The 22,536-nt window shown below is 38.9% G+C and overlaps 1 protein-coding gene across 1 annotated transcript in view; it reads left to right on the plus strand.

The window, feature by feature from the left end:
* The first annotated feature begins 6,803 nt into the window (after nt 1-6,803).
* The window catches only part of LOC134532845 (myogenesis-regulating glycosidase), an 80,010-nt gene continuing 64,277 nt past the window's right edge, over nt 6,804-22,536 (plus strand). The window contains exons 1-2 of the mRNA XM_063369823.1: nt 6,804-6,888; nt 14,452-14,691. Of these exons, the coding sequence (XP_063225893.1) occupies nt 14,467-14,691 (225 nt within the window). The 5' untranslated portion in view covers nt 6,804-6,888; nt 14,452-14,466. The remainder of the gene's footprint in view (nt 6,889-14,451; nt 14,692-22,536) is intronic.

Genomic DNA, 22,536 nt, shown 5'->3' on the forward strand with positions numbered 1-22,536 from the left:
TTACACACATTCAAATCCCTTAATCGTTTACAAATATATACACACTGAAATAAAAGATAAAGTCACATAGAAAAAACACTCGTTGGCATGCTAGGGCGCACGCGGGTGCGTCCCTGGCCGTCGCACACACTGGGGTTCACTGGGGGGGAAAACAGGCCCCCTCAGGCCCGCGTCGGTGGCCAGGTACGGCCTCTGTATCTGGGAGGGTACGACGACTGTCGTCATAATATATATATATATATATATATATATATATATATATATATATATATATTCTAACAAAAGTATGTATTCAAATTATTGTCGGAAAAAAAATCATATCTTTTCTATGTCTTATTAGCATGTCACCATTTTATATTTTAATATATTTAGTAAGTTATATGTAAAATTAGATATGTAAATTTTCTCTTTCTTGAGTCAATTTGGTTTACTGAAAAAATTACATAAATAATGTCATAGAAAATAAAAAATTGTACCTAAACGAGTATACTCGGGCTTTTAAAATATGTCTATTTAAAATGTGCATAGCTGAAGTTCTATGTCAACTATAGGTATCACTTTTCCTCCAGTGAAATTGTTGCATTACACGTTACTTATTTAAGCAATAAAAAAAATTATTATTATAACTTTTAGAAACATCTTTAAAACACGATTTACACATCAGATTACTTTGTAATAGGATTAATTAAGATAGTAAGCAGTTTTATCAGAATGAACGGCGTAAACTGCTTAAAGCAATATGCGCTTCATAAACAACGGTAATTTATTGCATTACATTGCCGTCACCCGCGGTCTCGCGATCGAGACCCGGGGCGGTCCTAGTGGTTTTAGTGGCTCTTAATGAAATCTCCGGCGGGCGCCAGGTTAATTTGAGTACCTATTAACCGAGGTGGTCGTGGGTTTTTGCCCCTGCGTGTTCCACTAGGATCGGCGGCTGTTGATGGTGGAAGGGAGTCCCTGCTTTTAATACGCACTGGCCCTAAACAGTGTAGAGGACTGTTTCCTAACTGTTCAGGGGGCGTCTATGAAATAAAGAAAACGTTATTTAGGTGCTGGTTTTTAATCCCACATCTCACAAATTGTGGATGAGCACAAGTTAGACAATTACACTTGACAAATACGCTGACACTACATACACTCGCACTGAATAATTAATTACGTGTTACGTTGCGGCACTTGCAAATAAGATCCCTACATGGGTTTGGGGATCGTCGAAGAGTTTGAGTGGGTTAACGGCCACTCCCGTGATAAACTGGAACTAGCTTCGTGCCCGGGCTCACCTGTGTGAGTCGCGGGCCCACGAAGGTAATATTAAGAGACAAGTCTTTAAGTTTGTAGTCGGCAGGCGTCTGCTCGACGAATTATATTAAGTTCTGTTCGCGGGAGTCGGCCCGGACCGTAAGGTGACTGTGTCGCGAACCATTGTTGCACGACGAGCAAAAATTAACGCGGCCGGGTTAAGCCCTGCACCGGAAAAGGGCACGGGGGCACGCGGGGAGAGGAAAAAGAGGTTTTAATGAGTTATCATATTTACCAGTATGAAGAAAATCAGGAGCACAAAAGTTGAAGTCTCCCCACGGGATCACACGTCCGCCCCGGCCCGTGAGTAAAACTCTACTGCCGCTTTGTGCCGGCTTGGGGGGGGGGGGGGGGGGGGGGAGGAAGCGTCATGACGCGCCGACTTTCTAATGTGCCGTTATTCCAAATTTATAATAATTATACATTATTATTTCTAGAACCCTCGTAACTTAATGACATCTGTCTGAATTAGTTGGCGGAAGGCCTATAATAATAATACATAATAAAATTGAGATTAATAATATTTGAAAATAGAAAGTCAACCTGGAGACTGTCTGTCACTTGTTGACTACTCCAGTGGCTATTTGCAGGTGAAAACGGGGAGGTTAATTAGGTTGATTTAAGCTGTTGTTAATTATTGGCGGAAGGCCGCAAGGGATGTTCCGAACGTTTATTAACTGCGGTTTCCCACAGGGAAAACCGCTGCACCCCTACGACGCACTTTCACTCTTAAGGGTTGTTTTGATAATTAAAAATCACTTAATTACTCCCAGTAATTAATGAAGCATAAGAGCTGATTGGTGGAGTTGGCATATGGGCGTAATCTATTTAAAAACTCACCGACGTCGACGGCTCGCTTGACTCACGTGACCTGGGCTAGGGATGCGTTCCGTTAGCGGGGTTTAATACTGGCGGGTGGAGGCCGGGCTTTATGGCCTTCGGACGGACGACGACAACATCAAATGAGGTCATAGGCGTGCGCACGGTAGGTGCCACAGGTGCCTTGGCACCACCATTAGGGTTAACGTTATTTTGTTTTTTACAAGCAGAAATAATACATACTTAATAAACCGTATTATTTTCAAAAAAATATATATTTTACAATCGTGTTAAGTTACAGATATGTGCTCATAACACTATCAGTATATCAATTATCAATAGAACCAACTATACACACGGAAACAATCCGGGTGCAATTACTTGTGTTGTACACGCGGGCCGCGGCTACGAAACTTCTGAAATGTAAATACTTTTCCTAGTTCTCCTCGGATTACATAGAATGCGCGCTCGGTGTCCACTGTTCACTCCACTCGGCAGGCGCACGGAATAATAGCCGCCGTCTGCCAGGTAGCATTACTGTGTAGTGTTTACTCTTACTGTTTACTCATCACCATCAGTTTACTGTTCTAACGAGTACACGAGTACAGCCTGTGTTTGTTACGTGGATCACTCATTAATTATCATTTTATTTTCACTAGTTGACAGTTGTTATGGTTCGTTAATTGCTGTATATATCTGTCTGTATGATGTATAAATGGGTGATTAAAATTAAAAAGCCCGATCCCGAAAAGGATTCCAGTACCAGATCGGAGGGTACGGATGTTCAGCCTGAAAACAATAAGTTATTTTTCCTATATTTAATCGGTAGTACTTTATATTTATTATTTAATTGCATTAGTGTAAAATGGGGTGGAAAGTCCAATACAAGGTTAGTATATTTTGAGAGATAGCGGCCTGCTGAATAAGCCAGTTTTAGCTGTTTTGAAGGCTTTTAAAAATTGCTGTGATTTAATGTGCGGGGTTAAATTTGGGTCCTTACAAGTGTGAATGTAGTGACTTTGAAGTTCTCTCAAAACAGTTCAGAGTGAATGCTACGGAACTAGAAGCAGAAGAGCTTTTGAAGACAAAGAGAGGTATGGACACCGACTTTCCACCTATAACTGTTTCTGACTGGATTGACTGGCTGTCAAAGTTTCAGCGAAGTTCAACGTACAAAAGCTTCAGTGCAGTAATGAATACATTTGCAACAATGCCTGTAACTAGCTGTACAAGCGAAATAACTTTTTCAAAGCTTAGGTCTACAATGCGCCAGGAACGCTTGAAAAACCTGATGATTCCATTTGTGGAGCAAAAACTGGCTGCTTGTGCAAACACAAATGATATCATTGACGAATTTAAAAACATAGTTCCGTTTCATCGATGAATGGCCCTTTAGTAATACAGAGTATTATGTTCAGCAGATTTCCCTAAGGTTTTTTATTTTTAGTTCTGGACTTGAAAACTTTTTTTTAAAAGAAATTTTGAACAATATTGTACCTAAACATATACTACTACTTAAAATACATTATACTAATCGGATAGGCTTACTCGATGATTTATATGTAGGGGCAGGCATTTTTCGCGAATAGATCTGCACATCTATTAGACTGTAACAATGTATACCCGCACCTGTGGTTTATTCCTTGTGATTGGCGGCCGTCTGCGAGAGAAGTCGTTGCCTTATTTGGCCGAGCCATTCAAGACGCGTTTGCTTCCGCACTGAATTACTGTGATTGGTGTAACAATCGATATGTATCTGGGAGAAACCCACCCAATCACGAAACACAGACGATGATACAGTGTTTAAACTTTCAGCTAGTCTCAAAATCTTTTCGCGAAATCTGCATGGCCCTACTTTATGCAGTCGCCGACAAAACATTTTTGTTGTATTCCAAAAGTTAAAACTTTTGCCCATTCTTATTATTTGTGTATTTTTATTATTTTAATATTTTACATATTTGAGGTATCCCTTGATTTGTTGATTTTAAAACTTAACACTTGAGAATGTTTTTTCTAGTATATTTATTTGGCGTCTTCAGAAAACATGTAAGTACGGTTTTTCAAAGCCACCAGCATGAATTCCGTGCAAACAATTTGTGCAATTTACTTTATGGCTCAACAAAGCTTAAAACTGTAAATAGTTTAGTAGTTTTCATGGTGATTATAACGTTCAAAGCCATAATTTGTCATAAAAAATGTTACAATTTTTACATCTGTGTATTTAATCTTTGTTTTGTTCGGAAACACCTTAAATAGCACCATTTTGCGCTTTCAAATCCATATTTTTCCGGGGGAGGACCCCCGGACCCCCGACCCCCCGCTTTAGGCTCGGGGTCCGTGAATGATAGGACTATTGTGTAATCTGGCACCACCACTACTGAAGTTCTGCGCACGCTTATGAATGAGGTTAAAACGGAACAGAAATAAAATGGTTCAAATAACGGGAAAACTTAAATAACTGTAACTTAAATAAGCGGTTTGACTTGTAATCGTCCATTTGCATTTCTTTTAAACATGGGGGGGGGGGGGGGCGGATGTCTTATATTAGTGTATCCGGGCCAGATTTTGCAAGTAGAATTATTGTAAAATGAATTCGATTCGAATTGAATCAAATATCAAAAAATTCGAACTCGAATTCGGAAATTTCGAATATTCGCAGAACCCTAGACCAAATACAGATATTAAAACTTCAATTATTATTCAGTTAACAATATATATACATATCCTAATACTCCATTATATTTCAGGGAACCAGCATAAAATTTAAATGTTCACGGAAAGCAACATTTGCTGCCTTTGCTTTAGGTTAAAAATAACCTTAAAAAATTGTAAGATAAAAATTAAAGAAAAAAACTCGCTTCTAAAGTTGACAATATCAAAACACCTAAAAAATAGAAAATGATCCTTTATAAATCACTCATTTCTGACTTTTTTTTATTCAATATTTTAACTGTAATCGTTATACTTTTTAACAGGTCAAGTCATGATGTCAGTATTAAGGAACACCAGCATGTATATTGCATTAATGGTGCAAGTTTCTTGCTGTCTCTCTGTGTGTGTGTGCGCACGCACTCACGTGCCAGTAACAATACGTACTTTAATCTAAATTATTTGTAAACATTGTAAAATTCTTTAACACAGACAACATGAACATGACACACAAAATGAGACTTAAGTTTTCATAGCAAATACAGCTGTGTCCTTGGAAGGCCGCAATATTGTTTTTATTATCAAAATGACTATTTTACTTTTTAAACTTTCACGGAGTGAGAGAAATACTTTTCAATAATATAATTGAAAATGTCATATATTTTCATGATAAACATGAATGAACAATATAATCCTGGGGAAGAAATTAGTTTTCAACTGTTTTTACAAAACGGTAGTTAGGTTGGTGATGTCTTGTGAGTTGCATGCTTTTAAACAGCCGTTATTTTCTTGCATTGAATGCGTGTTGTGTTAGTGCGTGGTTGCATTCCTTGTGTAGTTCATAAACCCAGCGTACCGCAAATACACCCAGACCAAGCGGGCCTCTTGAGTCAAAGAGTGGTTTAAAACATTGATCTACCTTTCAAGTTACATGTGATGCAATGAAGCTACTCATAAAATGTAAAATATACTATTTTAGTGCAAATAAAAGTTGCCGTTATGGAGGATTAGGCCCTGTCCCATCTTGGATTTTTACACCCTTATGATATAATTTTATTTTTGAACTATTTATCCCAATTTTTGGCATGTCCAGGCATGAATCATATCTCCTAGACTTAATATACCTTATTTCGTCCACATTATTTGTTAACAGGCTCTAGTCTGTAATTGCAGCGAGGAAATAATTATTCCACGTGGGTGACTGCAACCATCGTGATGATCAGACCGGTTCACAAATGATGGATCTTCAACAAGTAGTCAAAGCTAAGTCATGCTATGTCGAATCCAATTTATCACGGCAGCTTTATTGCAAGTGGTATCAAAATTTTTGTGTATTTTTACTTAAGCCATAGTCTGAAATTGTAAAACCAGACGGATTTTCGCTTAAATGGCTACGCCGTGAAACACGAGAATACACCTGTCGCCACAGCCAGTGGCGTATCCAGGATTTGTGTATGGGGGGGGGGGGGGGGGTGTTAAGAAGCATGGGCCCCTCCGTATTAAAGCGGGGGGGTCCGGGGGTCCTCCTCCGGGAAAATTTGGATTTTAAGGTGTAAAATAGTTCCATTTTAGCAGTTTTCGGTACTTAAATTTAAATATTGTAACGGTAAAATTTTTATTAATTTTAATATGAACATTTGTTTGAGTGATGAATAAGAAGTTAATTAAATATTGGGGAACCCCTAAACCCCCCCCCCCCCTCCCGACCATGGCCCAGGACTCTTGGCCTTCTTTTGAAGTCACGTCACCCGTGTCACGTACTGTAAGCTGGTCACGGAACAGGCTGCGACGGTAATGGTTCCTTTTGAAGCTGCTGTGAAGTATAGGGGGGAGCCGTAACTCTTCGTTATCGCCGTGTTTACGGCCGCGCGCCGGCGGGCCCGTTGTGTTTACTGCCTCCCGGCTGGCGTTTATCATTCCGGCGTGCGTCATCGGGCTGGCGACGAGCCGACCCTCGGGACACTCGGGGACGACGCTGAGACGTGCGCGGCTGAGAGTGACAGGGGGCGGGCTGCCAAGTGCAGTCAGCGACACTAATTCCGCAGCAGCCTGGAGAGGAAAATTATGGAACGCACACACTGGCGGTCGACGTGACTCTGTCGCGTCGGTTCGGAGACTGTGGTAAGTGACTGACGACGTCAAGTTCGGGAGAAGGGCTGTGTATGTAGCACATTGTGGAAAGTCATGATAAAGTAGAGAAGATGGAATTGAAATCCTGGAAGAAACGTCATGGAAATTCGCCAATGATTAGTTATTATATGAGGAAATTTCGTGTTCCAGTCTGCCCTCATTACCCCCCCCCCCCCCCCCCCCCTCGTTTGTGTTTATTGCACTTGTAATAGTGTGTGTTAAACACTATAAAATGGCGTATGAAGTAATATTCTGTTTGAATTTTCATTTTTGTTGTATAATTCTAGGCCAGATATGGGGATGGTGGTATCTGGATTATCTTTATTTCAGAAAACTGCAAAATAGGTAAATTATAATGTGTTTTCATGTTGCAAATAAACTTATGAGAGGAATCTCGGGCGCGAAACTTAACTTATAATTATTTAAAATGATGCCGAGCGTGATAAATATACGAATATTGTGTTTTCAACCACATTTCTTAAAGCGAATCTCAAGTATTTTCCACTACCGCCACTAGAATTCGTTGCCGGAGCAGCTACGTCGACTATCGAATCATTCGATTGCAGAGCGAAAAATATAAACTACCTAATGAAACGATATTCGATAAGACTTGAAAAAAAATTACCACACACCGGCTTTGTAACTCATTTTCGATAAGATTTTTTTTTTAAATACTGTCCATCTTGTTAAAATTCATAAAACAATTAATACTATTAAGTTTCATTTGGCTTTGTTGACTAAGTTTGGCGCCATCGGCGACAGATTGCAGCATCTTTGTTTCACATTTCCGTTCCATTAAAATAAATTACTACTGCCAAATGCCTTATACCGAGAGCTATGTCAGATATGAAATTTTGATCAGGGGAAAATCAGTGAACTTAATTACAGACTTGTGTGACCACCCTTGCTACTGGACACCGGGTGATTGCCAATGCCATCAGTACATTTTTAGCTGTTTTAAAAAAAAATTGCTTGTCTGTAAAGTCGGTTTACGGACGATAGTTTGTGACAACGTCATAACAAAACATTGATGAAATGATTGCATACTTTTATGAATAAAATTGAATCATTTTTATTTTAATAATAAAAGAATAAATACTTGAAATTATACTAGTAATAATAATCATTTTCTTACGTACATTTGACGTAGAAATTATTTCATATTACACATTTATAAACAAAGTTTTAAGTTTTCACTTCTGTCGGTGTGGCGCAAGCGTACAATGTGCGTAACGGAACAATGTGCGTAACGGGACACTTTTTCGTGCGTGCAGCCGGCGTTCGTCGATTTATTAGATGTCTCGTCAATAAGGCCTCGCTCGCGAGATCACTGGATGTGATTCGTGGGCACGACGCCCTCTGCTTGTCTGGCGGCGGGTCGAGACACGATCATGTGATCCCGCGTGAGGAACACTTCTTCGCCGATGTCGCTTCGCTGGCGGCGCACTGGGTTAGGTTAGGTTTCAGTCTGTCATCGCTCTGCAATATTTACAGGCGTATAATAACTTTATTATACGTAAGGTTTTTTTTTTTTTGACGTGACAACGTCTAATAAATCGATGAACGCCGGCTGCACGCACGAAAAAGTGTCCCGTTACGCACATTGTTCCGTTTCGCTGTGTCCCGTTACGCTTATTGTTCCGTTACGCCGTGTCCCATTACGCTCATTGTTCCGTTACTCTGTGTCCAGTTACGCTCATTGTTCCGTTACGCTGTGTCCCGTTACGCTGTCGGCGAGTGCAGTAATAATAGGTTATGTTACAATTGACTAAACAATTATGGTGATTCATATAATTGATGATAGATATTTGATTACAGTTTATTTATATGAAAACATGTTCATAATTATATTTAAACTTTATAGCTGAACGCCAGTTTTTAAAATTAATTACAAGTCATTTACACGTGAACTGTTTCGTCGACTGTTTATAAAGTGAAGTGAAAAGTTAATGTGGTTTTCATTGCTTATTACAACAACAATTTCGGCAATAAAGGTTAATTATTCTTGCATTTTAAAAATCTGATTACTGGTATAACTTCAAGTATTTATTCTTTTATTATTAAAATAAAAATGATTCAATTTTATTCATAAAAGTATGCAATCATTTCATCAATGTTTTGTTATGACGTTGTCACGTTAAACTATCGTCCGTTTTTACAGACAACCAAATTTTTTTTATATGTAAACACTTAAGCTCTCGGTATGCGGCATTTGGTATGAGTAATTTTTGGGCAAATGGCCATTTCAGAGTCTGTCGGGAGTGTGAATTTGGAGATAAAAACAATGAAACCCGAAAACAGAATGAGCGGACCTGGGATGACTATCGTAATTAGAAGATGGGGTGAAGGAGTCGATCGTGCCCTATAACTCCTAAGCAGGCTTAAGGAGCGCTGGAGGCCCCAACGAGACGTCACAACCTCACTAACGAGTTGAGTTAGGGGCGCAATTAGCAGGTCAGTAATTCCTCGGCCAACCAGCTGATACATTGGTAGCGAAAGTTCACTGCTGGCACCAAGACGTCAGCATCTACTGCTAACGCGCTGTTGCTACCGTGGTGATGGAACGTGGAAATTATGTATTTGCTTCTTGAGATAAAACTATTTCGTTTCTAAAGGAAGGCCGTAAGTAATTATTATGAAAATTTGTTTTTACTCAACATAGCCACTCTATGCTCAGAAGTTTAAGTATATTTAAGTATACGATTGTATGTCCTATATGATGAATGTATGTCCTGTGTGTGTGTGTTTGTGTCCTAGACGACGAATGTCTTTCCTAATGTTTGTGCTAGATGACGACTGTGTGACCTAAATGATGGATGTGTGTCATATTTCTTGAATATAGGTATGTCCGAATGTGTGTCCTATATGATGCTTGTGTGTCCTTTTTGTTGAATGTGTGTTCTAGATGACTAATGTGTGTCTTTTGTGTTTAATGTTTGTCCAAATGTAAGTCCTAGATGATGTGCATCAATCTTTAGTCAAGACTGAAGATTTAATAGTTCAGAACTCTTGGTCTTGTAAGCATAAACCATTTTTCAGAAATTCTTGAGCCTATAGTAAACATAAAACATGCTTATTTAGTTGGTCTATATGCATGTAATAGGTTATATCCTTACTGTGGATCTATAAGTTCGGAGACTGTTGGCATGTTATAGGTTATAGGTCATGGCTTTCTTGAAAGTATGACAGTATCTAAAAAGAAGGCCTCATGGTTCGGAGATTCTTGGGCTATATAGTTGTAGTTGGCACTCAGTAGTCATATGGTGCACTGAATACGACCGTCATGGTCGGCATGGTGATAGTAACATATTTATTCAGCAGGGGCAGTTGTCTTGTATAGAGTCCTTGTTAGTAGCTTGTCAGTCCTTGTTAGTAGCCTACCTTGTTAGAGGATAATTAATTTAATAACTATTTTTTGAGCTGAAAGTAATTTTTTATATCATTAAGGATCGAATCAAGGTCATTTATTGTTCGAATCAATCAGTATATTATAAGGTATATTTTTAATGTTTTTTTTTTAATTTTCCCGAATTTTTTGGTTGATAATTACAAATTTTCAACATGACGGCCAAGATGGCTGACAAGAAGCTGGGTGCTACGATAGTTGACTGTCTGGTGATTGACGTTAGTGTGCTCTAACGGGTAAAAAAAAAAAAAAAAAAAAAAAAATCAGTATGGCTGCAGCGAACTCTAGCAGATTGAAGCAATATGGCGGATTCAAAAAGCTTGTCATGATGTCATAATGTATAATGTAATATATTCCTTAATAGTAGTAGTAGTAGTAGTAGTAGGGGGGCCAGGCTGATTGAGGACATCAATGAGGAAAGACCTGTGGCTATTTTTTTTCTACAAGTGCATCAACCGGGAATCGAACCGAGGACTCCAAAATGTATGACGTGTTTATCGAGGTGTCACATTTAAAGGCTGGGGTTCAAGGTACATTTCCCCTCCGTAGGCTCCTGGAGGCTGGTAGATGGGGAGTTTATGCCTCTTTGGGGGCATTTCAAGCCTCTGACAATTTTTGGGGAATTAAATTCTCGTTTCTCTCGAAATAGGAAAATGTTTAGTCATGGTGAGGATTTTTGAGTCGTGTTTGGGGACTTTTTTGAAGAAATTTCGACACCAAAAATGGTCGCAGTGACGTCACAATCCGAGACGACCGACGGTCGGAACCTCCTGGCGAAGCTTGGCGCCGGACAAACATCTCCATAATACTCGACGAGTTTCTGTCAGATGCTGGCGGAGCGTGTGAGGGCCGTGCTCTGAGCGAACATGTGCAAGGCAGCGTTTCGCCAGTCGGGATGTACGGCGCGGGTGAGTGATGCCCTGCCCATACCCCTCCCCAGGGGCGCAACAACTAAATTTCCAAAAGGGGGGGGGGGGGGGCAACATACCTTTTTATAAAGAATCATCGATCCCCCCTATTGAAGCGGGGGTTCCAGGGGGTTCTCCCCCGGGAAAATCTGTATTTCAAGGTGGAAAATGGTGCTATTTCAGCAGTTTTATCATCTAAAAATTGATTACACAGCACTTTCTTTGCCCCCGTTTGCCCCCACTTCAAGGTTTCAGAAGGGGAGGGGGGAAAAATACTCTTCCCCCCCCTGTTATTGTGCCCCTGCCCCTCCCCCTCCTCCTTAAATCAACATTCGTCGTCGTACCCTCTCAAAAAAAAAATCAACAGATAATTGCCTAGGATTTCGAATACCAGGTGGTCCGGGGGTTCTAACCCACGAAAATTTATAAAATTAGTTTAGCAAAATCTTATTTTAGTGCAAATATATATGACTCTAGAATACTAAGCGAAATATTGCTCTTTAGATGCAATTAATGTCAACTGATAAATGTTTAAATGTTTTTTTTTATATTTGGTGTTTTATTTTTTATCATCCCCCCCCCCCCCCAAATATTTTTCTCAGTGGCGCAACACGCACCAAACATCTCCCGAAGGAGGTCGGCCCTGCCTGTCACACGCGCGCAGTCGTCTGTCTGACGGTGTTGTCCGACCATGCTGTCTGATGGATTTCCTGTAGTAGCGTGCCCACGTTCACGTGTCTGTTGCATCTGCTTCGCGCCATCATACACAGAGGGCAGGTCGTTAGATTGCTTTTGATATTTCTCATCTTAGCTTGAGAGCTTCGTAAAAAAAAAAAAAAAAAAAACGTAAATACATATTAATGGAATTTCGATACTTCAGTCCAGTTCCCAGTTTGGACTGCTCAGTCCGAATTGACAGTTTGGACTGAATTGAAGGCTTCTCCACAAAAATCCAGTTCTTGTGGTTGCTGTTGCTGTTGGATGTATCGTTTCATCGCAGAACATGAAAGAAACTTTGGATGTTGCAATTGCAGTTGCACTTTCATTTAGACAAAAGTAAAAAAAAAAAACCAAGCGTATAAACAAATATGTCTGCCACTGCACTCAGCTGATGGACCGATGGACTGATTGTTTGGACTGGCGAGACGTTGTTCTTAGACACGGCAGTTCGGACTGCGGTCTCTCGAGCCTGATCAATCCACCGTCCTTGTTCACGCACGGTAGTACCAATTTTCATTTCGGAATGATCGCATGTTTAATATATATCTGGATCAAACATGTTATTTTCATGTCTACATACGTTGATCGATTTATTATTACTATATTTCAGGTACTATTTTTTTCTCGTTTCCAATGTATCTTAACGGAAAACAAATTAAACAAAATTGTGCCGAAAATAAACTATACAAACATAAAAAAAAATTGGTTGTCTGTAAAGTCGGTTTACGGACGATAGTTTAACGTGACAACGTCATAACAAAACATTGATGAAATGATTGCATACTTTTATGAATAAAATTGAATCATTTTTATTGAATTATCACTATTTTGTATGAATACAAAGAAGGAGTGAAATGATATTTACAATTTAATTGATAAATGTACTTTTATTTGCACTCATTAATTCAAATATGTTTATTACTTTAACGAAGAGATTATTTTAACTATAACTTTTATACATGTTTGCTATTTAACTTCTTCCAATCTGTGTTATTCTGTTAAGGATAGGACGATGATAGGAAAAGTAGGAAACGAATGGGAGTGTTTCAAGTTTAATGTGGCTCGAAAAAGTCAAATCGATGGTTGTTCCAATCGAGTGGAAGAGAGATAGATGCGGCGCAAGCGTACAATGTGCGTAATGGGACAATGAGTAATCCTTTTTCGTGCGTGCAGCCGGCGTTCATCGATTTATTAGACGTTGTCACGTGAATAAAATGTTTTGTTTGGAAATAATAATTTTCGCGCCAATTTACAGTTTGTTAACACTCATCACGCGATCACGCCTCTCATTGGCGGATATTTGTGGCCAGCTCCGGCCGGACAGATCCGCCCCACGCGACCGCACCACCGGCTCAAGGCGGCACAGGTCACGGGAACCAATCGAACGCCACACTCGCGCCTGCACCGTCAGCTCCGACACACGGGAAGTCTTCATTTCACAGACGAGAGAGCCACACCCGAAGTTCCCCGAAGTTCATGCTCGCTTCCCCCCCCCCCCCCCCCCCCCCGTTCTATCTTATTGTATAAACCGGTGTGGCATTAAATTTTGCGGTCGATTAGGATAGGTTAGCTACATTAGAAATACTTTAAAACATTGTGGATGGTTGGTTGTATTAGGTAAGTATAGCTACATTAAAGATACTGTAAAATCATTTTATGGTTGCTTAGCAAATAAGTTTTTAATATGTAGCTATCCAGGGCTAGGAAACTGTTTACATGAATTCACAGTATCTTTAATGTAGCTATCTTAACCAAATCAACCGTCCACAATGTTTTAAAGTATTTATAATGTAGCCATTGGCGTAGCTGTGTTCATAAAGTTGGGGGCAGGGGCGCAACAACTAAATTTCCAAAGGGAGGGGGGGGGGGGTCAATATTCCTCTCCCGGGAAAATTTGTATTTAAAGTTGGAAAATGGTGCTATTTAAGCAGTTTTATTATCTAAAAATTGATTTATACATAGCACTTTCTTTGCCCCCGTTTGCCCCCACTTCAAGGTTTCAGAGGGGGGCAAAATACCCTTGCCCCCCCCCCTCCTGTTGTTGCGCCCCTGGTTGGGGGGGGGGACAAATGATTTTGATGTCATGTAAACCCATTCCCCTCTTACTAAGACGGGGAGTCCGGAGGTCCTCCAACGTAAAATTTTGATTTTAAAAGTGCAAAACAGCGCTTTTTAAGCAGTTTTTGTATATAACCATTGGATACATCGATGTTAAAATTATTATTGTTTCCTTAAGATAAAATTTGAGAGTGAAGAAATTACAAATAAAGTTGGGCAGAATAATATTATAAAATAAAAATATCACGGTCTAGAAAGTTGGGGGGGGGGGGGACAGTCCCCTCCACCCAAAAAGTTCAGGAGGACACGTACCCCCCTGTCCCCACCGCTTCCTTCGCCTTTGAATGTAGCTAACCTAACCTTTTACAATGAAACAAAAAAAAAAAACCGAAGATGCACTATCGGGAGTTTGGCTTTCTCGTCTGTGATAAGAAGGCTTCCCGTGATTGTGACGTGCTCCAGCGCGCGACACCCGGCATGGCGGCGCCGGAGGAAGGCAGCTGCGGCTCCCTGCGCTGGGCGGACGGCAGCTCGGGCGACCTGCGCGCCGCGGCGGCCGGCGCGGGAAGCTGGCTCGCCGGGGCGGAGGGGCAGGAGGAGGACGACTGCTCGCCGCTGCTGCAGCGGGGCGGCTCCGTGCGGCTGGTGGTCACGCCGCCGGCTGACTCGGTGCCCGGCCGCGCCATGGACTCGACGTCGCAGGTACGCCCCTCTCTCTCTCTGTCCCGCACCACGTCATGCCGCTGCCCTGAACCCCTTTTACACGGGAAGCCTTCTTTTCACGGGCGAGAGAGACAAACGACCGATCGTGCATCTTAGGTTGTTTTTTTTTTGGTCCATTGTAACTCATGATAACTAATGGTCAATTAGGTTAGGTTAGCTACATTATAAATACTTTAAAACACTGCGGACGGTTGATTTGGTTAGGATAGCTACATTAAAGATACTGTGAAATCATGTAAACGGTTTCCTAGCCCTGGATAGCTACACATCAAAAAGTTAATTGCTAAGCAACCATAAAATGATTTCACAGTATTTTTATTGTAGCTATACTTACCTAATATAAACCAACCATCCACAATGTTTTAAAGTATTTATATTGTAGCTAAACTATCCCAATCGACCGCAAAATTTAATGCCACACCGGTTTATACAATGAGTTAGAACGGGGGGAAAAAAGCGAGCATGAACTTCGGGGAATTTCGGGTGTGGCTCTCTCGTCTGTGAAATGAAGTCTTCCCTTTTTACATAGTTGCTATCCGTTTTATTGTCCATAGACCTCAAACGCATCTTCATATCAAAAATGTGTGTGCGTATATATACGTACGCAATGAATTGAAGGTTTCTTTGAAAAAAAAAATGGCTTCGAAACTATTAATATGACAAATTTCGTATCCGCTTTAAGGTATTATACCTCGCAAGAATAATACCCAAAATTTGTTATCATAATCATTTTTTTATGTGACCAAACATTACTTCAAGGGGTGGAAAAAACTTCTCTTGGTAGGCAAGTTTATTGTAAACCTTAGAAATTTTATCTAAAACGTTTGTCTGAAAATATTTTTGATAAGAACAATCGTTATTGCTATGGTTTAAAAAAAACAGGGGTTAAAATACAAAAAAAAAATAATAACTTTCCTACTATGTACCTTATCAAATCCTGTTGGATTTATTGCGAGTCTTCTAAATAAAATCTAAAACTATTGCTGGAAACATTTATTTTTATTCAACTAACCATTAATGTAAAGAATGAGAAAACCGGAATTGAAGGACAAAAAAAACTTATTAGCATGTGCATATCTAATCTATCTGAATATATTGTAAACCATAAAAATACTATCTCAAACTTTTGTCTGAAACATTTTGATAAGACCAACCATTACTTCTAGCGCAAAGAGCGAATATATTTGTTCAGTGGTTAGCTTATGGGACTGAATCAGTATGTTATCTTCACGGGAGTTCACACTACCAGCATGACATATAACCTACCTGCCTGCGCTAGGCTAATTTTCATACTTATGTTATGGCCATGTCATTCTTGTTGATTATGCTCTTGAAATTATACGAAAATGCTGAATGCATTGAATAGAAAACATAAAATAAAAATAAATGGCCGAATAAAGCATTTTAAAATATGTAATCGATATTTTTGGAGTATATGCGTTGTGTATAAAGTTTTCTACATGTTTCTGAGGTTTCAAGAATTTTCCACAATTTCAAGATTTTCCAAATTAAATAGGAACGTCGAAATCTACCTTTGCCTGTAGGTTGTATCGAAGGGATCTTTTTCTTACTTTTCTAGTAATTACCATTATTTTAGGGCTTTTTTATTTACATTCAACACGAAACCCATCTTGAATTTTTTGTTTTATCACAGATATTTTCTACGGATATTTACCAAGTTTAACGCAATGGGTGTAAAAAGTCGCGCGAGTGTTCATAATTGTCATCACTTGTATGTCGTTTCACAGATTGAAAATAACGTTTAGTAACTTTCCAGTTTTAAAATGACGTTTAGTAACTGTCAAGTTCGAAAATGACCTTTAGTAAATGCCCAGCGACAAAATGACGTTTATTAACTGTCCAGTGAAAAAATTATCGGCCAAACAAACAAATGCAAGATAACTTAATTAAAAAGGCTCAGCCATTAAACAAAGGAGATAAAAAATTAAATTATCAACATGCCTTTAGTTTTATATAAAGTGTTAAAACACATTTTAAATTTATTATAAGCCATTGAGTGCTGTTGTAGACATGGGGGCTATATTGTTTTTCGCACAAGAAAAACTATCATTCTTTGAATTATAGTAGTATAGTATAGCTGGTCCTGCGCCAGGGTTTAAGGAGTGGTGCCTGTGGTGCCGACCACCATCTTGGATTGTGACGTCACGGCGGCCATCTTGGACTCAAAAATTCCTCAAAAATGACTCAAAATAACTCAAAAATTCCCGTTTTGAGGGAAAAATTCTCGTTTTCTTCCACAAAAATTCCAAAATTAGGATTTCAAAAAACCTCATAAGCCTTTTGCCTTAGAAAGAACATGTAATCCTAAAAGTGGCTTAAAAGTCCTAAGAGCTAGCAGCTCTGAGCTGCTGACGTCATCTATGAGTATGACATAACCGTTGAAATTTCCGTTACGGCCGCCATATTGAAAATATTTATTATCCGATTTTAATGAAAAAAAATTTTAAATTTATAAAAAGTTCAATTAATAATTTTTTAACAAAAATTATTTTCAAAACATATGACGACCGATCCTTCCCTCATGGTGTATGCAGGCAGACTGACCCTCCACCAATTATGTCATCAGCTAGTATGACGTCATGTCCGCCATCTTGAAAATCCGTAATTTTAATGCTTGAAAATCGGGAAAATTTTAAAAAATTATAAAAAAAATATTTATTAATTAAATTTTAATAAAATCTTTAATGAACACCGTTGCACTTTTCGTTGCGACTGCCATCTTTGAAAACCATAATTATTATGCTAGAAATTTGGAATTTTTTTAAAATTATAATAAATTTTAATAATCACATTTTTAATAAAATATTATTTAAAACACACTTACGCCTTGAAGTCCTCGGTTCGAACCCAGTACGAGCAAAAATAAAAAAAAGTCGATATATCCTTCTTCCATGGAAGCCACTTGCCGACTAACCCACCAATACCGATATATATATATATCATCAGCTGGTATGATGTTATGTCCGCCATCTTGTTTTCGTCTGCTGGAGGCTACCATCTTGTTTTCGGTTCCTAGAGTGTGCCACCATCATATTAGTGTAATTCTTACCTGATAGAGTGCAGTAATAATCATTTATTATTACCGTGGCACCCATCATCTTGAAATTTGGACGCCATTTTGGTATTGTGTAATTATTTAGATAGAAATTCGGGAAAAATTCCAAAATTTATAAAAAAAACATTAATTTAATTTTGAATCAATACTTGGTTTGATCTCTGGACGAAGCTAAAAATAAATTTAATTAAAATAACAGAAAAGTGTCAGGTTCGAGGAATAAAACACCGTAGGTTTTTTAACAAACGTAATATTTATTACATAATTTCTATTCTACGTCGCCGGCTGCACGCACGAAAAAGCATGACTCATTGTCACGTTCCACCTGAGCCGAGCGTGCAAGCGAGAGCGCGGAACAAGCGATAGAGAGGCACGATCGGCTTGTGACGCATCTATCTCTCTTCCACTCCATCGGCCGATGCGTCCGAGTAGAAGAGAGAGACAGCGGAAAGCACACAACCTACACGAGAACTGTTTTGTCAACTGTTTATAAAGTAAAGTGGAAAGTTAATCTGGTTTGCATGCAATTTTTCATCAATGTTTTCTTATGACGTTATCACGTAAAATTATCGTCCGTAAACCGACTTTACAGACAAACCCCCGCCCTTTTTTTTAAACCTTTTGTGTTGCGGTCACTCACAATAAGTTCCTTTTCGGGGGTTTCCATTGATGCGTAATACACACTTAGTTGTTTTTATAATCTAACTAGCTTTTACCCGCGGCTTCGCTCGCATTGAAGCCATTAAATAAGTATCAGAGATCATTACAATAGAAATGAATCAATAAAATATATTTCTCTGTAACAAAAATAAATAATTTTGAATTTTGAATTTTGACCGTCGATAGTACAGTGCAACGGTATTACAGTACTCAGGGTTGGAACTTCATAACTGGAATGCTAGATGGCGTTAAAGTAGCTAGATTTTGAGATTTTTTGACAAACATTTTTTTTATATTTTCGTAAAAAATATTTTTATTTTTTTTAAATAAAAAGTATCCTATGTTACTTCTAATACCTCCAAGAAAATGTGTACAAAGTTTCATGATGATCGGTTAAGTAGTTTTCGCGTGAAAGCGTAACAAACAAACTTGCATTCACATTTATAATATTGTATAGTAGGGATGTGCTATGTAAATGGAATAAGCACGGAGGTCGAAGGCGGGCGGACGAGCAGCAGAAGGACAGGAGGACAGAAGCACGCTGCTGCCAGACACCCTCGGTCGGCCGAGGCCCATTAAGCAATTGACCGCGGGCTGGCCGAGGAGGATGTCGCTGTGCCGGGGGTGTCCAGGCCCTGGCCGCCGCCATCTGGTCCGGCAGCAGTCACCGGACAGTACACGTCACTTAGAAGGACCATAACATAGAGAAACAACTTAGAACCACAATAACTTAGAACCAAAATTACTTAGAAACAAACAACTTATAACCACAATAAATTAGAAACACAAACTTAGAACCAACATAACTTAGAAACATGCAGATTATAACTACCATAACTTCGAAAAAACACAAATTAGAACCACCATAATGTAGAAACATACAACTTAAAACACCACAACTTAGAAACACACAACTTATAACCACCACAACTTAGAAACACACAACTTATAACCACCATAACTTAGATACATGCAACTTAGGATCACCATATCTTATAAACACCCAACTTAGAATCACTAAATCTTAGAAACACAATTTCGAACCACCATAACATAAAAAAACACAAGTTAGAATCACCAAGACTTAGAAACACACATCTTAAAACCACCATAACCTAAAAAAACACAAGTTATAACCACCATTAATTAGAAGCATACAACATAGAAACACCATAACTTAGAAACACACAACTTAGAATCTCTTTAACTTAGAAACACACAAAGTATAACCACCACAGATTATAAACACGTCTTACAACCACCGAAACATAGACACACACAACTTAGAACCACCATAAATTAGACAATCGTAACTGAAAACACACCACTTATAATCAACATAACTTATAATATCGTAACTTTGAAACACACAGAATTATCACAAGTTAGAACCCTACACATTAGAACTGTTTCAAGTTAGACCCTCATAACTTAAATAACTTAAAAATAAATGAGAAAATTCTGTATTGAGTGCTTTATTGTTGTGTTTTTCTAATTCATGACAGCATCTTTTGTGCCCGCTGTGCGTTCGTATATCGCTCTCCACTGGTGCCTGCGGATTCAAATGTTAGATGTGCCCCTCCGACACATAAAAATAATCCTATTAGAATTCACGAAGAGCACTGGTTATTAAATACCTGGAGATCTTCGTGATTTTACGGATATCTTCGCTACGAACTCACAGGAATCATCTTGGAGCATAATATTTTCCCCGCATATATTTTGTTGTATCCACAAACCATTACTCTTTTCCTCTTACAGGCATATTCAGCTTTTTGTTTTGTTTTTACAACTAAACTCAGAGCTTGGCAGAAGATCCAGTTATCCGGAACCACGAAGATCTCTTCTTTTTTTTCCAGGTGAATTAGTCACTGAAGCATCTGTGAATTTATTGAAATTTCTAACAGTAAAATAAGATGCGACAAATACTTGGCCAAAGTTTTAAGTTTTATGCAAAACTGTATTAATTTATGTAGCATCAAAGGTAGGTACGCGTGTTACTCCTTTATCTTAATTTCATCGCCACTATTTTTTTTTGAATCGCCTCTGGACGTCCCATAGATGTTCATTGCGTGACGAAAAGACCGCGCGCCAGTCGCACTTATTCGAGAACAAAAAAAAACTGCTGTTAGCATGAGCGTATGCAGAATTCCATTTCAGGGGGGGAGTTTATAGAAGTTTACAAAACATTACTTCGAGGTATACCTATGCCTGTAGGCTGTGTCGAAAGGAATTCCCCTTCCCCCTCCTTATTCATTTCTGTCACCCACGTAACCAACTCCTCGTCACCACAGAATGACATAATGGAGGGCCGCCGACCCATCACTGTCACCGACTGTGACGTCTTTCGGCGCCAATCTAATTGGAGGGGAAACGTCTTCCCCTTGCAAACATGTATGCACGCAACCCGCAGACCTCACATGCCTGCCGGGTCCCTGAACACCTAGAGTTGCAGGCGCACCCGGACGCTATCTACAGGTCACGTTTATGGTGGTGGGTGGGGGGGGGGGGGAGGGGGGGACGGAGCTGCGTTTGTGACAACTGTCACGCGTCATGAAGACAGGTTCAGTTCTGTCTAACGCGTGACGCTGCGTCACGCTGAGAGCTGAGCTAAGATTGATTGTGGTCCTATTCGTAAGCTATGACAAAGGTGCCAAAGGCTTGCCTCATAACGAAGCTAAGTACCACTTATTCAAGATGTAGTTTCTTAAGTACTGAAAAACACGCAGGATTGTAATTAAAAACCTAACTACCTCAGTATCCTTTATTTATCTGCAAATAGAATGAAATCAGATGTAATGATTTTTTTTTAAATATTAAACTAAGGTTAATGATAAGATTATAAAAATTATTACAACCCGTTATGATTATTTATAATACGGTTTTCCCTTCTAAAACTCGGTTCTAGCTGGAACGGACAGTCTGTAAGGAAAATGCGAATAACATTGATTCACTAGAAAGGCGGACGTGCAGGAATACTGAGAAACTTCTACTAACCATGCCGCAGGAAGTAGTGGAAAGCACGATGAAGCACTTGGCAGACTTGAGTTATTCTGTGAACTGGCGGTTTCCTCGTCAGCCACTGTTGTCAAGCAGCAAAAGCAACATGAGCATAAATCAGCGCTCTTAGAGGGATGGTTACACAGAATGAGTCTGAATTATACCGATAAACTTCAGCTGCAAGTTATTTACAAAAAAATAAGTTGAAAAAAAAATTATTAGTTGAATATAATAATAAGTTGAAAACATTTATAACTTAAATATTATAATAATAATTTGAAAACAATGACTGATTATCCGTAAGATTGTGTATGCATAGCCCAGTGTCACTCTTTGCAGTCTCTATTTTGAAGTTATTTTGATGTGGTTCAAATCTCATCCTAGGAAAATTTCTTATTTTTTTTATATAATTGAATTGTACAATCTGTATGTTAGGCAAAGATGAATTTTTAATTATTATGTCGACCTTATTTTTATAACAAATTTTAACACACAGCTCAGTCCGTTAGTTAAGTTATTTCAGATACTTTTCATCCTTGCCATAAAACTAAATGCTATAAACACAATAACCACGAAAAAATATTCTCTAATTGAAAACACCTGCGTTTATAAGGCACAAAGTACTTCTCAAGATTGGAATAGGCCTTTTAAGTTGGAGCCGAACAGCTGGTTTATTGCAAATAATACAGAAAATTTTTAAGATGTAACTATAAGTGTCTGGATAATGTTTAGTTGAGAAATATTATACAACCAGCCCTGTCGTAAAGTGATTTTATAGAAATAATCAGTGATAAAAATACGTCAATGTGTGGGAAATAAGAGTGTTACCAGTTGACTTCAGACTCATTCTATGTAAGTGCCAAAATGTTCAAATTGAAATTTGTAATCTGATGGAATTGTGAAACTATTTTAAATCGTGTGAACGGTTAGTAAGGTTAGGTTAGCTTCAATGAATTTTTTTTGTTACATGTTGTAATCGACTGGTAAGATTAGATTAGCTACTTTTAAAATACTGAATATTGGTGTGAACGGTCGGTTACGTAAGCGACATTCAAAATATCGACGGAGTTTTCGGGAAAAAATGTATA

This window comes from Bacillus rossius, chromosome 1, assembly GCF_032445375.1.
Source record: "Bacillus rossius redtenbacheri isolate Brsri chromosome 1, Brsri_v3, whole genome shotgun sequence".
Classification (NCBI taxonomy): domain Eukaryota; kingdom Metazoa; phylum Arthropoda; class Insecta; order Phasmatodea; family Bacillidae; genus Bacillus; species Bacillus rossius.